At 34.0% G+C, this 16,337-nt stretch overlaps 1 protein-coding gene across 1 annotated transcript in view; it reads left to right on the forward strand.

The window, feature by feature from the left end:
• The window catches only part of LOC107574206 (uncharacterized), a 17,884-nt gene extending 5,188 nt beyond the window's left edge, over positions 1-12,696 (forward strand). Inside the window, exons 3-12 of the mRNA XM_016260667.1 lie at positions 1,003-1,335; positions 1,655-1,792; positions 3,267-3,563; positions 5,513-5,827; positions 6,238-6,534; positions 7,889-7,930; positions 8,812-9,156; positions 9,884-10,189; positions 10,425-10,712; positions 11,636-12,696. Coding sequence (XP_016116153.1) covers positions 1,003-1,335; positions 1,655-1,792; positions 3,267-3,563; positions 5,513-5,827; positions 6,238-6,534; positions 7,889-7,930; positions 8,812-9,156; positions 9,884-10,189; positions 10,425-10,712; positions 11,636-11,742 — 2,468 coding nt within the window. The 3' untranslated portion in view covers positions 11,743-12,696. The remainder of the gene's footprint in view (positions 1-1,002; positions 1,336-1,654; positions 1,793-3,266; positions 3,564-5,512; positions 5,828-6,237; positions 6,535-7,888; positions 7,931-8,811; positions 9,157-9,883; positions 10,190-10,424; positions 10,713-11,635) is intronic.
• Positions 12,697-16,337: the final 3,641 nt, after the last annotated feature.

Genomic DNA, 16,337 nt, shown 5'->3' on the forward strand with positions numbered 1-16,337 from the left:
GTCTAACTCTATTCCAGTTAAGGATGCACTGATCAGGATTTTTCGTGACTGATTCCAATTCCGGCCGATTTTTTTTATTTTTTATTTTACAATCAAATGAGCCGATTCCCATACTTGTTGCCAATTTATTTAGTTTTTATTACTTTTATATTTTTTCATTTATTAATTGTTTATTTTGTCAGAACCTGTCCCAATGACCCTGATCGTGCCTGACCTGCCTTCCGTTTCCATTATACGCTATACTACACTATATACATATACTACACTATATTATTCCACTATACTCCTTCCGTTTCCACTATACTCTCTCTCACACATACATACATTCTTCTCTTACATACACATATTTTCTTCAGACATACATACATTTTATACGCTATACTACACTATATACATATACTACACTATATTATTCCACTATACTCCTTCCGTTTCCACTATACTCTCTCTCACACATACATACATTCTTCTCTTACATACACGTTTTCTTCAGACATACGTACATTCTCTCTCTCTCTCTCTCTCTCTCTCTATATATATATATATATATATAAATATGTATGTGAAAATAGAATGTATGTGTGTGAGAGTAGAAATGCGCATGCGAATGGAGAATGCAAGTGTGTAAAAGCAAAAATATATGTATGTGAAAGGAGAATGTATGTGTTTGTGAGAGTAGAAATGTATGCATGTGAAAGGAGAATGTAAGTGTGTGAGAGTGCCAGAATGAATTATGGCTTGCACGGCCCCTCATATATATATATATATATATATATGCATATATGTGTATGTTAAATAATGAATACATTTAAATAAAGGAATGCATTTAAAGAAAATTAAATACAGTACTTAAATTAGATTAATACCATAAACAACTTAATATATGACTCCTAAATGCCTTGTGTAGTAACCATAATATGTAACTGACCATAAAACTTCATATTTTAGTGCCAGGAACAGTGTTTAAAGTTGAATCTCTGTCTGTGAATCTGATTCTTGTAGAGCCTCCATCTGTTATTGCTGGGGCTGAAGCTGAAATGAAGAGCGTGTCAGTGAAGGAGGGGGATCCTGTCACTCTTCATGTTCCTCAACTACAAGGAAATGAGCTGATATTGTGGAGGTTTGGAGATGAAGAAAAACTCATTGCTAAACATGATATAGAGGCCAAGAGCTCACCATTATATTATGATGAGAGATTCAGAGACGGATTGAAACTGGACCATCAGACTGGATCTCTGATCATCACAAAAACCAGAACCACAGACTCTGGAATTTATAAAGTGAAGATCAGCAGCAACAAACAGACTTTATACAGGAGATTCACTGTAACTGTCAGTGAGTAACTCAAGACTGATTGTAATGATTGTTTATCAGCTGTCTGTGAATAATTGTATTAGCTCAAACTGTTTCTCTCTTACATTGCTGATACCTGTGAATATATCTGTAATAAATACTGATTATTGTCAGGCTTATAATGACAATGTTAACATTTGATTAGTTTAATCATCATTGTTTTAATGTTTATATGTAATTATCACAATCATTAACATTAAGATCTACTTACCAAATACACATTTAGATTATATAGTGCTGATATTTCTAGTGTTTGTTATAGATCAGACACACATTCACACTAATGACTGTCTCTCTTTAGCTGTTCCAGATTCAGGTGTGTCTCCAGGTGCTGTAGCAGGGATTGTTGTTGTTGTTCTGCTGGTGGCTGCAGCTGTAGCTGCTGCTGGTGTGATGTACTACCGTCGTCCCAGGACCTCTAATCTACCAATCCAAACATGTAAGTATTACAGTTGATACAGCAAGAGAAAAAACATCGAGCTTTATTGTGGTTAAGTAAAATTTAAATGTATAAAATGATTTTTCAGCCAACATTTCTATGTTAACCACAAGTTCTGCTTGTAATTGATACAATAATTAATGAAGTGTGTGATTGTCTGGTATTGAGCTGAATTACATTAATATACTGTCTGTTTGAAATGCTGAATTTAAGATGTTTTTGATTATGTCTGTTTGTGTTTATGTAGTTTTGTTCTTCTTCTATTGAAGGTTGAGATATTTAGCAGAAACTAGCCTAAAATCATAGTCCTGCTGTCCTTTGGTCTTTCATTTTGACTTTTATCTGGAGTCTTTAATAGCACCTCAGACATGTGTTTGTGTTTTTATCATTATGTATGGCTTCATTCACTTTGTTCATTTAAACATCATAGACTATTAATACAGAAACTCTAAACTCAGTGTTGTTTAATTATTCCTATGAATGAATAGTTTATTCTAAAATTTAAATTCATAATTTACCCACCTTAATGTCATTGCAAACGTGTATGACTTTATTTCTTCTTTCAAATACAAAATAAGATATTTGGATAAACATTATGGAGCTCTTTTCTGTACAACAGTAATTTTTAGTGATCATGTCTGTCAAACTATTTTAAGTATTATTAAGTGTCATCTGTCATAAAAGTATCATGTGATCCGTTTACTGTATTCAAAGTCTTCTCAGGTCAAGTGATGGTTTGTGTGTGAATAGACAGAAATATGAGTAATTATTGACTGATCATCTTCCCATTCACTAAAGGTCTGAAATGCAACACAAAAGCTATTTGAGCTACAAACATGAAAAAGAGGGAATTAGTTGACTGAATGTTTCATAGGTGAACTCGCACCTGTGTTTGAGTATGGAAGATAATATTTGAGAACTAAAGCAAAGAGTTTCAGCAGACAAACACTTAAACTGCACATAAAGCTGTTGTCTGAGTTCAGAAGACTTACAGCAGATGAACTCATTTTCTGGTGTCTTTAATGTTATTTGTGGAGGCAACTTTGTGAAGGCCATTATAAGCTGTCATTACATGGAAAAGAGCTGCATGAAAATTCTTCAAAATCTGCTCATTCATTAGACGAATGAGGGCGAGTAAATAACAGAATGTTATATTTAGTTATATGATGATGAAAAATATGTATATTAATATTTACCTGAATGAACAGTTTTAAAACAAGTTTGTTGATTTGACTAAAACCTCATTTTTCAGTGGAAAATATTTTATTAACAAGTTAATTAATGTTAACACATGCAATATTATTGCAAATTGTTGCAGATCTTTAGTAAAAGTCATCTAGAAGATGAATTGATTATTAGAAGCACATATGAAGAATCGCACAGTATCCTCTTAGTCCTTAAATGAGAATGACATGTTCATTTCCAAAATCAATAATAATCTCCTCATTTCTTTGTTTCTATGTGCTGCTGTCAGTGTCAGTAACTGAAGGAGAATCTGTCACTTTAAACCCTGATACTGAATTAGAGACGGATGATGATATACATTGGCTGTTTGGAGATAAAGACACTCTCATAGCTCAGAAGTTCAGAAGAAAGACCAGAGAGCATTTAAATGCGACTGATGAGAGATTCAGAGACCGGCTGGTGCTGGACCAGGAGACAGGCTCACTGACCATCAGTTGCATCACAGCTGAACAGAATGGACTCTACACTCTGAAGATCAGAAGAGGCAGAGAAACCTTATACAAAAGATTCATTGTTTCTGTCAATGGTGAGTTGCTTCAGTCAATGTAATAATCAGAATCAGAATCAGAATGAGCTTCATTTCCAGGTATGTTTGTTTACACATATGAGGAATTTGTTTTAGTGACAGAAGCTCCACAGTGCGACAGAATGACAGTGACAAGACAGGACACAGATAGTAAAAAGAATAATATACAAAATAGACAATGTGCAAGATATTTGCCACTCTGATCTCCTTTTCCAGTGTGTATTTGGCCTGTTGTTTATACAAGATCCTCCTTATACGCAAAGTACGCAAGCTGCGTAGGGGCCCCTGAAACACCAGGGGCCCCTTTGTTCTCAAAGATTATTACATTTTAATCTTATTTTTTAATTTGGCCAGCGGTTATGAAAACATGAATGTTCATTTCTTTTAATGCGGTGCACTGTCGCCCTTTCTACGTAAAAATCTGTCAAATCATGTAACGTGAATGTCATACAGTCTCTTGCTAGAGACAAAAAAAACAAGTTGAAAGCGTACCGAGCCACGGAAGAGACACTGTTTCTCAAGCACTTTCCATGAGCGTGATTTGAGACGGAGTGAACACGGACAAAGGCGTTTCATTAGTCCTTCTTTTTACAGTCCTTAATACTGTAAAAATTGCTACTGTAAAATTACTTTATTGTATTACTCGGGAACACAGCTAGCCATTTGTTGTCACAAACTCTCAGGCTATCTATGTGGCCTTTGAACAATGAAAATCCAACACGTAAAAACATTTAAATTAGGAACACACAGTACTAAGATAATAATATGTTATTTAGTGGATCAGTGGATATTCAGGGTATAACATCTCTGAATGTAAATGGGAACATCCTTTGATGAAATGTTAGAATGTGATGCACTGTAAAATAATATTTGAAATATTATATCAGGAGTGATTTTTATCAAGGAAGTAAATTATTTTAATGAAGTGAATCAATGAGCATTAAGCTGTGGTATTTTCAAGTTGTTTCCCATCTTACATTTAGTCACTGCTGCCTTGCCATCACAAGAGTTTTTGGTAACACTTTATTTCGATAGTCCACTTTAGACATTCTATTAACAGTAAGTAACTTTGCAACTACATGTCAGCTAGCAGTTAGTAGAGTATTAGTAGACTGTCTGCTTAATATCTTCTAACACTTTCTTTGTCAACTTATTCTACTAACCCTAAACCTACCCTAACAGTCTACTCTGAGAATTAGTTGACATGTAGTTGACATGTAGTTACAAAGTTACTTATAGTTAATAGAATGTCTAAAGTGGACTATCGAAATAAAGTTTAACCGAGTATTTTTTTTTCAAAAAAAGCACTCGGAACATATTTCTAACTGGCATGCATCTTATAGAGTTCTGCTCAGATTTTGCTCATCTCAAATGAGCCTACTGATGACTGTTTATAGACCGCTTACTGTCCTAAATACACTTAGTTATTTAAGACAGTTAGTAAACTGTTACAATGAGTCCTTCTCAGAAAGTGTATGCTGTATTCTTTTTCTCCTTTTTTCCTTTTTTCCCAATTATTTTTATTTGCAATGCTCACCATACAGTAAATGTTTAATGAGACTAATGTGGTTTAAAACACACCTATCAAAATATTAAAATGCAAATTATGCTAAATGTTTCACCATGCACTCCTTTAATAAAACAGTGCACAGCACTTTGTTTTTAGAGTTATAGCTCTGTAATTTTAAGAGTTATAGCTCTGTAATTTTGTTTCCTTCTTATAGGTGAGACAATTAATAGTGTTGTCTGCTGAATAATACAACATCATTTTAATAATCTTCCACTGTGTTGCGAAATGAGCTCCAGGCATCATAAAAATGATGAAAAGATTAATGGAAAAATCTTCATGTATTGTTTCTGTTATTATTGTTTAAATATAGTAAATAAGCTCACTGATCACAATTGAATGTGGTTACGTTTGTTTAATCTCTGTCTTTAAACTGTTTCAGTTAAACCTGAGCCAGTTGAAGTTGAGGAGGGAGGTTTTGCTTTCCTTCCCTCTGGTGTTACTGAAATACAAGAAGGTGATCAGATGCTGTGGACGTTACAAGATGAAGAGTCTCCTATTGCTACAATGAGTAAAAATAACAAGAAGACCTATTTCTATGATAATAAGAAATTCAGAGGCAGATTGCAGCTGAATCATCAGACTGGATCTCTGATCATCAGAAACCTCAGAAAAACAGACTCTGGACTTTATCAACTACAGATCAAAAGCAAAGGAGGGACTGCTTCATACAGAAAATATAAAGTTGCTGTCTGTGGTAAGTAGTTTTAAATGTCTGTCAATGTAATAATATATATTGTTTAGATTTATTTCATTTTGCTTTTAAATTATAGAAGTTTTACTCATTCTAAAATAACAGTCATTTACAGATAACAGAGAATATCGTCTAGATCTGTTCCTGTGTGTTGACCTCATTTGGTTTCAGTAGAGTGTAGTTTGGGTTTAGGGTTTCAGAATACACTGGTTTAATGATCAGCAGTTCACAACAATCAGATTCATTTTAAACACTTGATGACCGAACGAACACAATAATAAAATCATTTTATTATTATGATTATAATAATTATCTAGCACCTTCAACTCACCGTGAAATCAAAATTGACCATTTTAATGTCTTGATGGATAATTTCATTGTTTATTATAATGATTTATCCATGCACATCACAGGTGAAGTGACAACGATGCCAGTGAAGGAGAGCGATGAAGTCACTCTAAAGATTGATTTTCAACTGGAGAGAGGGGCTGATATGGAGTGGTGGTTTAGGAATGAAATGTGCATAGCTTCTTTAATAAAAGAGGAGGAGCAGATGAAATGTAGATCTGTTGCTGGTGGGAGATTTAAAGACAGACTGGAACTAGATCAAACTGGATCTCTGACCATCAAGAACATCAGACCTGAACACACTGGACTTTATGAAGTGAAAACAAATTGCGGCTCCAGGAAATTCAGTGTTATTTCTGAGGGTAAGTACTGCTAGTCTTTCATTGTACTAATTGTCTATCTTAATGTTTCATTTTTCTGGCAAGCAGTATGACAAATATGACAGCTGATGAAAGACAGAAACAGGTTTTATCTTTGCTGTATGAAGTTTCTAGAGTCATACAGATTCTTACTGAATACATTTTCTCTACAAATTAAAGCATTTTTCACAATTAGAACATACTACACCAAATTTTATTTAGTGCAGGAGAATAATATGTAAGGAACTTGTTAGACTGACATTTGTTTTCTTCTAAAGGAGTATTACCAGATATCATATTTTACTTAAACCTTTCTCCCAGACAACATTTATACTAAATGGCTTTTGAAAATGGTTTTATAACTGCAATGTTTAACCCAAAGTCATTCTAAACTCTGGGTTAAAGGGATAGTTCACCCAAAAATTAAAATTCTGTCAATTAATTACTCACCCTCACGTTGTTCAAAACCCATAAGACCTTCGTTCATCTTCATAACACAAATTAAGATATTTTTGATGAATTCCGAGAGCTCTCTGACCCTCCCATAGACAGCAAGGATCCTACCACGTTCAAGGCCCAGAAACGTAGCAAGGACATTGTTAAAATTGTCCATGTACCATCAGGTGTTCAACTGTAATTTTATGAAGCTACGAGAATACTTTTTGTGCACAAAGAAAACAAATAGCGACTTTATTCAATAATTTATTTTCTTCCACGTCAGTCTCTGCTGTGCATTTCAAGATTACCAGAAAATATCTTAATTTGTGTTCGGAAGATGAGCAAAGGTTTTACAGGTTTGTAACGACATGAGAGTGAGTAAATAATGACAGAATTTTCATTTTTGAGTGAACTATCCCTTTAACATAATTCTGAGTTAAGTTCTGTTTCAAATTCATAGTCTCTCTTACTTTACATATGTAAACACCAGGATATGTGGGATGAAAAAAGCTTTTATAAAATGGAAAATGATAGTAAATAGTATATAATGTAGTATATGGTATAGTATATTTATTATGTAATATATAAAAAATATATTAATAATACACTACTCTAAAATGAATTACGTGTGTTTTGGTAAGTCAACAGCTTAGTCGTCAGTATTAGTATTAGTCTACTTGTCCCAGCTGTTTTGGATGTTATTTTCTCAAAGGAAAGAAAACATGGGATAACTTCTGGAATCCAAAGCAAATAATTCAGTCCCAGAGGAGAGACCTGATTGGTGTCATTTCATAAATGTTCTTGAAAATTTAGTAAAACATTCTGATCTGCACTTGTTTAATATCATTCCACAGTTGTCTGTTCTGTTAATTGTGCCTTTTATGTTTGATTTGTCTTTTCTTACTTTCTTCTCTTACAGATATGGAGGAGTACATGGATCAAATCCAGATACGTCATGGCAGTGAGTATGACTTTCTGCTTATACAAGAATATATGAGCTTTAGTTTTGAAGGATCTAAGGATTCTTCACAACAACCTGTGTGTGTTGCTTCAAGACAGCAACCATATGTTCGTGTTGTGTTTTTCTTTCTTTTTTTCTTTCTTTCTTTCTTTCTTTCTTTTTTTCAGAATAATTTAATAATTGTATTGTTCCATTTAATCATATAATCATTGATAATTATTTAAACCATTTATATACTCATTTCATTGACTACTTCATTCATTAGTCATTTATATTTTTATATTATTTTTGTTTAGTCTTATGATTATTAAGATTCAAGGGCTATTTGTCTTTACAAGTAAGAGATCAGAGAATGTCTTAATTTCAAGGTTTTTATAGTCACAGGATGATGTTGTGAAGCAGCATGATTCCATTGCTATGGCTTGTGGAAACACTTGATTTGTACTGGTCAGACGAAGTCTGAGCACTAAACATACGCAACTAAGACTATTCAATAAATAAAACTGCTTATTTTTTATCTTCATCACTTCATCTTCTGTATCTGCTCTTCTCTGGCTTTACTCACTCAACTTCTTGGCTGATAGAAGACTGTTAAAACAGTTTTGGGTACCAGACAAGAATTGCTGTTAATGGGTTTTGGGTATTAGACAATTTTGCTGACTAGTTATTTTGTTGCCACACAAAACAGATATTTTCTGACAAGATCTGGCGTCTAAGCTGGAATTGATATATCTGGTGTGGAGGCATGATCGAGCAAGCTGCCATACAAATGACTGTAGAAAATACAATTGGACTCTCATGAGAATTATTAGTGAAGATGTAATTGTTTCAGTTAAAAGTTTTAGTTTAATCTGAGTAACTGATTGTTTGTTTGTTTTTAGGTGTGTTCGTAGAACCGGATGAAATGAAGAAAGTGTCAGTGAAGGAGGGAGAAACTCTCCAATTAAGCATTGATACTGAAATGCATTCAGAGGATGAGATGCTCTTAATGTTTGGATCAAAAATACACCCATATGAAATTATAGCTAGATTCAGTGAACAGGACAAGGATGAATTTATAACTGCGTCTAAGAGATTGACAGACAGACTGAATTTGGATTGCAGTGATATTCTCACCATCGCTATCACAAGCATCAATGTCACAGACTGTGGAGATTATTTTGTACAGATCACCAACAAGCTAAATAATAGCGTCAAGTCATTCACGTTCACTGTTGTTCCCGATGGTAAGTCTTTCAGTGTAATAATGGTCTTAATTAGTTTAGCTGTCTGAGAGTGTGATCACTGCATCTGTGCAGCTCTCAGCAGTGGTGGACAGCACCATATTTGTGTATAGTAAAGCTAATGAAGATGAACATGCATTAGAATAGTCTAATGAATGCTAAATTTGATGTAAGATGCTATTAAAATTGAAAAGGAATATCCTCAAAACAAACTCCCAATCAAGAGAGCTGAAATTTGCCACCAACGCAACTGAATCCACAGCATAAATATCTTTTTTTTTTTTGTATTTGGCTGTTCTGATCATGTTCTCTAGACATGGACTTGGAGCCTGATGATTGTTGCTTATGACAGTATTTATGTAAAACTTTGTAATACAGTATTTCTATGTAGTCTGTCTCATTTATTCTTACTCTGCTGATTTTATTTTATTGTATCTCTTTCCATATATAAGACACACATTTGTCTTCTGTAATGCATTTTATAAATGGTGCTATAGAGAATGGCATGTAAATGCTGATTTAAAAAAAAAAAAAAAAAGCAGTTCGAGAGGTTAATGCTTTAAGGAATCAGTTTAAATGACTGAAGATTTTACCAAACACACGAGCAGTTAGAGTGATAAACTTGAACACGAGCAGTTAAACTTGGACTTGAATTGTGTCCAGCAAAGACTTTAGTGGGGAATCTCAGTGAAATGTTTACTAACAGTGACATTCTGTGTTTGGTCTGCAGGTGTGTTTAGTAGTAAAGAGAAGTCCGTGTCAGTGATGGAGGGAGAACCTGTCACTCTAAACCCTGATCTTACTCAAATAAAGAAAGCTGATCTGATAGTGTGGACATTTGGACATGAAGGAAGGCTGATAGCTAAAAGTGATGTAAAGTATGAGATGGAGAAATTTAGAGACAGACTGGAGCTGAATGATCAAACTGGATCTCTGACCATCACAAATACCAGCACCGCAGACTCTGGACTTTATGAACTAAAGACGATCAGAAACACACAGGTCCAGTACTGGAGATTCATTGTGACTGTCATTGGTGAGTAACTCGCATCTTTCAGTGTAACATGAATGATCATTAATTAGATTAGCACTTTGACGAGTTTAGATGTGTTGATAAGTTCTCTGAATAGTTAAGTTTCTAATCAGACTTTTCCAATGATGTTTATGCTGTTTATATATTATAGTTTATGCTGTAGCCTGTCTCGTTAGGTTTATGTAACCAGATCCAGTGCTCTCTGTTGAATAATACTGTTATATTGCCCTTGATACAGATGGAGAAGTGATGAAGCCAGTGGCGGAGGGAGAATCTGTCACGCTAAACACTGATGAATCTGAAATACAGCCAGATGATCTGATACTCTGGAAATTTAAAGACATGATTATAGCTAAAAACAAAGAACTCTGCTCTGAACTTGATGGATTCACAAGACTGAAGCTGGATCATAAGACTGGATCTCTGACCATCAAGAACATCACAATCACAAACTGTGGATATTATACACTACAGATCATCAACAGAGAAAGAACTAAAAATAAGAGATTCAAAGTTACAATCAAGGGTGAGTTACTCACGTCTTTCAATTTGATGGTTGCATTACATTCAAAGCTTGTTGCAATAGTCTTAAAATAATAATCACTGAAAAATGAATAATCTGTCCTTCATGTAGTTCCAAACATGTATGACATATCTGTGGAACACAAAATAAGATATTTCAAAGAATGTTTCTTGTTTTTGGTCCCCGTTGACTTTATTAAATGAAGAAGAAGAAGAAAAAAACACCCTTGATGGCATTGTCCAGTCATTACAAATTTCTGGGATGGGGTGTCATGGAAGATGGGTGATATTTTACCGTTTTTGTTTGTTTGTTTACCAGCAAAATATATTGCCGGTTTCTACTCTGTGAGAAGCTTGTATTACTCGCTAGAAAATGCATTCTAATTGAGTGGATTCATTTTAGTCTTTCACTCTGGTATCGAGACTGCAGTGGTTAGGGGAGATAGTGCCAGGTTTGAAGAGATGTGGTGGGGGGCTGTTATGGAACATCTACCAACCAGTTTAAAAGAGATCATATTTAAGGGAAGATTTGTATTCAAATAAGTATTTATTTTCACTGAGCAATTGGCTCACTTATACTGTATGAGATGGAATGGGCTGAGGGGCAAATAGTTGTGTCAAGGTTTATGATACAGGCTGAGGATTTTACTTTCATTATTATTATTATTATTGTTGTTATTATTATTGGATTTTATTATTTGTATTTTTATATGATTGTTTTTGTCTGTTAATAAGTGAAAAAATCCTTGAAACATTTTACTTTTTGATATCTTCCTATGAGTTTCACAGAAGCAAGCTTGAAATAACATGAGGTTGAACACTGATTATTAAACATGCAATAATTACTAACTGTGTGTATTTCTTTTAAGGGTGTTTAGTGGTGTTTCTTCCTCTGTTTTCACTTTTTTTTCCTTCTTTTTTTTCTAGCTTTTCTTAAAGATGCCTTGTTGAACAGTGTGGATGATGTGGAAATAAACATGTATGATGAAAGCGAGGATGATCAGAATGAACATCTCCGTCACATCAGGATCTGAGCTCCAGCTACAACAACAACAAAAAAAACATGTTTCTGCTTTTATGTGCCTCTAGAATAAGTCCAGACAGTGAAAGTGAGAAATGAATTTGAGCTATTAAACTCTCAAGTAAAAGCTTCTTTGGTTTTAGATAAACAAGGAAACAAGTTGATAAAGACATTTCATAATTCATTTAATAATGTTACACTTCATACCTCTTACTCTATTAACATAATACCAGTTTGACTCTTACAGCTTTGTAACAGCAAGTTTGGTTGTAGTCAGTGTCAGAAAGTGTCATATAAGCATTTTATGTGATGTTTTACCACAGCAGTATTTCTCTATCCATAGTGTGTGCTGTTTTATATAATTAACACCACTATCAGTTAAATGTTCATATTCAGCATTGATTAGAATGTGTTTTAAAGCCAACATCACATGACCACCTCGTCATGTGTAGAAATTCATCAGACTGTATATAATAGACACACAGTTCAGAAACATCTTTGCCCGTCCAGAACTACAATCAGTGTTGCTCAACTAGACTGAATTTGACATGTTTATTGTAGAAATTAATGCAAAGTAATGCATACTTTGCATTTAATGTCTAATCTGAATATGATTGTTTTTGTCTTCTAATCTGATCTGTAATTGTAACTGTGACCTGAATTTATAGTATTTATACTGACGTTAGCCTTAGTGCACTTATAGTAAAAAAAGATAAAGGCTTTTGCTCAACTCTAGTACTTAGTGATATGATACCACATTGTGCCGTGCCTTTGCTACTGTTTTATTGCCATATGTATGTAATTTTGACAAAAGCATCTGCTTCATACGATATTATGCCACTAATCTTAATGTTTAATCATTCAGTGGACACACACTGATAACAGCTTTTGCTTCCTAACAACTGTTTGAACACAAAACGCATGAAAATGTAAATACACATTTGAATGTGGATGTTACAGTATTAAAAATAATAAAAAGATAAAATGTGTGTTGTTGTATACTGTATGTTCTATAATTGATGTACAAAATATCTTCAGAGTACCTACAGAATACATATACTGTAAATTCTTAACATAAAAAGTGTTATGAATGTTCTAGTATAATTAAAGCAAAAGGTTAAAGTAAGCAGACCATTTTAAGGTCAATCATCGTCAGTATGCAGGCCCGGATTAAGAACACATAGGGCCCTGGGGCTATAGCAAACCCAAGGGCCCCCCTTCTTATATCTTGGTGCCACAACGTTTTCTACAACAGGAATAATTCGTTGTTGTTGTTTTTTTGTTTTTTTTATCAAATCTCCAACACACAGAGATACAATGTGTATGCACACTAAATATTTCAGGCTACAACACATTAAAATAATAAATATATTAACACCAGATATATGAAGTTAAAGCAAACAGGTTTCCAGAAGAAGCAACAACTTTTGAGCATATACCCAGCAAGCAATTTTGCGTTTAAAAGATGTCTAATAGCCGTCTAAACACAGCCCAGACGTTTAGGCTAAAACAAGGCTGAATTTGGGCTGTCAGTGAAAATTTAAGACGTCTAATCATAGCCCAAGAACAGACTAGTCATCAAATAGACAGCTAATGAATGCCTACATATATACATCTAATAGACAACAAAATGGCAATCCATCCAAACAAATTAAATATACAGCTTTTATTAAGTAAAATAAAATTTTTAACAACTTGGACAACTTAAGACAATACAAAATGATAAAAATACAAAATAATTAATGACAAAATAAAATTGTATAAATACAATACACTTAAATATAGATATTATGATAAAAAAAATATCTAGATTTTTCAACAAGCTAAGATAATAAAAATATAAAAATGAAAAGATAAAATATTTTAAATAACTTAAGAAAAAAAATCTAATACAAATCAAGAGCATGTTATCACACTTAACATTAAAACATTACGGATAAATGACAACATAAAAAAGAAGATTAACCCTTTTGTTGGTTTACTTTTAAAAAATAAAACAACCAACAGTGAACTTAAAGGAAATTATTGATTATTGGTTTTATTTCTTGTTTAAAATGCTTCCCAACTGCATTCCTCAAGCCCAACTCTGTTGCTGCCGGGAAGTTGGTCATCACAGCATCTGCCAAATAAGAAAAAAAAAAAGCACAAGAAAAGCTTTTTGACATAAGTTTTTACTTGAATTACACTAATTGTGACAGGGAGTCATTCTCTTTTGCTTGGATGCCAACTAAAAACAAAAACGAGATATATATAGTGTATCACCATTCAGTGTGTTAAAAAAAGAGAGAAGCTCTCTGGTAAATGTTGTGTGTTTTATACACATACCTCTGATGACCGAGAACAGTGCAGTCTTTTCAAATGCCTCTTTCTGCAGCGGACCACCCCCCTTCATGTTGAATATTTTTAGAACCCTAAAAATTCATGTTGAATTTTTTTAGAACCCTAAAATATAATACAGATTGGGGTGGTTAACAATTGCAGACAAAGTTTGACATTTCAAAATGACCAGTAAAGGAATTCTTTTTTAAATTTCTGATTTGCGTTGTAACTTATTGAGTATTGATGCCACAATTTTTGATTAATGTGTCAAGATTTGTAATCTTTACCTGTCCAGCATCCTTCTGGCACTGTCTTTGAGGTTTCTTCCTTCAACTCTGCACAACTTTGACACCTGAATAACACATGCCAATGTCAGGCGGGTAGTATTATATGCATCCCTGTACAAGTGTTTACCAACCTTAAACACTGATGCCCATTGACCTGCAAGTTTTCCATCACTAACCCTTTAAAACTCAGTAACGTATGCTGTTCTGTGACGCCGGATCAGTTTCCTACGTTGTTGTGATTTGATCTGAACGAAACCAGCGTATCCGTGTGACGCAGACACAGAACAGCATACGCTGTTTACTTCCAGCGGATATTCTCAATCCCTAATTTAAAATTTAAGCTTCACCACAGTTGTTATTGTTTTTATGTGCTGTAAGTATCAGAATCATTATACTTGACAGATCTACAGGTTATATAGGGCTGATGTTTCTAGTGTTTGTTTTAGATTAGACACACATTCACACTAATGACTGTCTCTCTTTATCATTACAGTATCAGATCTGTCTTCAGCTGCTGTAGCAGGTATTGATGTTGTTGTTCTGCTGGTGTGATTCACTATCGCCAAATGCGTACGTATTTCAGAAGCAACAGAAAAAAATAGCTTTATTGTGTGATATGAAAGTGTAGGAAAAAAATTTGATTAGAAAGCTGCAGCAAAGTGTAATATCTTAAATAACCACTTATGTGCAATTGAAGTAGTTGTATGTGTTCAGAAGACTCATGGTGTGCAAGTCATATGGAGCAATTTTATGATGCATTTCTGGTGTCTTCCACTTTTTTTTGCTCTTTGTGATAGTCACGACAATATGTCATATGTCAATATGTCAAATAATGACAGATTTATGTAGTGGTGTAATATGTGTCGTGGTTTTTAGACAGATCTCCACCTCTTATGTACAATATCTGAGTTACATACATTTATGTGTTTTCCTATGTTAACATTACTGTAAATTGTTACAGCTATTTAAGAAAAAGAGATGACGAACTGATTATTAGAAGCACATGTGAAGAACCACACAATATCTTCTCAGTGTTTCTAATGTTCATCTGTTCATTCACTAGTAATCTCCTCATTTCTGTTTCTATGTGCTGCTGCGTGACATGAAGCGGAGACAGTGTCAGGGATGGAGGGAGACGATGTCAAACTAAACACTGGTGTTACTAAAATACAGACAGGTGATCTGATAGAGTGGCAGTCTGGAAATGAAGACTCTCTCATAGCGCAAATCAAAGGAGAGACCAGTGAGATCACAACATATGATGATGTTCTTCATGGGATATTCAGAGACAGACTGAAGCTGGACAAGAAGACTGGATCTCTGACCATCACAAACACCAGAATTGAACACACTGGACCCTATAAGTTACTGATCAACAAGAAATACAAGAGGAAATGTATTGTTTATATCAGAGGTGAGTATCTCCAGACTTTCTGTGTAATAATGATCACAGTTCTTCATTCATTCATTCAGACTGTTTCTGTGGTTTCTTCAGCTCATAGACCGTATAGGGTTTGTTCTGAAGATCATTTAAGTCTTCATTGTGCTTTCTCTTGTTAGATTTTATAAACTTTATGCTTTAGAATTTATTTGTATTTTTTTAATAAAATACTATATATGAACTAGATTATCATATAAACAAACATTTATGCAAAGTGTGGTCTAGCAGTCACATGTTTCCAGCATGTCAAAGCACAAGAGATACAGGTTCAGTTCTGGCCAGTGCCATGTTCCTTCTCTATTCTATGGTTTTGTTAAAATTCGAAAGTAACACAACTGTTGTCATTTGACATACATTTTTGTAATATATCTGATGTTAATTGTATCCAACACTGCTATATGAACTATTTCATTTGATTAAACTCTCATAGTATGATATACACACTGAAACTCAAACGTCTTCACAACAACCCAAAAAATCTCAAACTGCTGGTGCTGCGGGTCTGCAGCTGGATATATATGGGATCAGAATCCCGCCTAAAGTATTGCAGTCACGGATAAA

This window comes from Sinocyclocheilus grahami, unplaced genomic scaffold, assembly GCF_001515645.1.
Source record: "Sinocyclocheilus grahami isolate Dianchi unplaced genomic scaffold, SAMN03320097.WGS_v1.1 scaffold2145.1, whole genome shotgun sequence".
Taxonomy (NCBI): domain Eukaryota; kingdom Metazoa; phylum Chordata; class Actinopteri; order Cypriniformes; family Cyprinidae; genus Sinocyclocheilus; species Sinocyclocheilus grahami.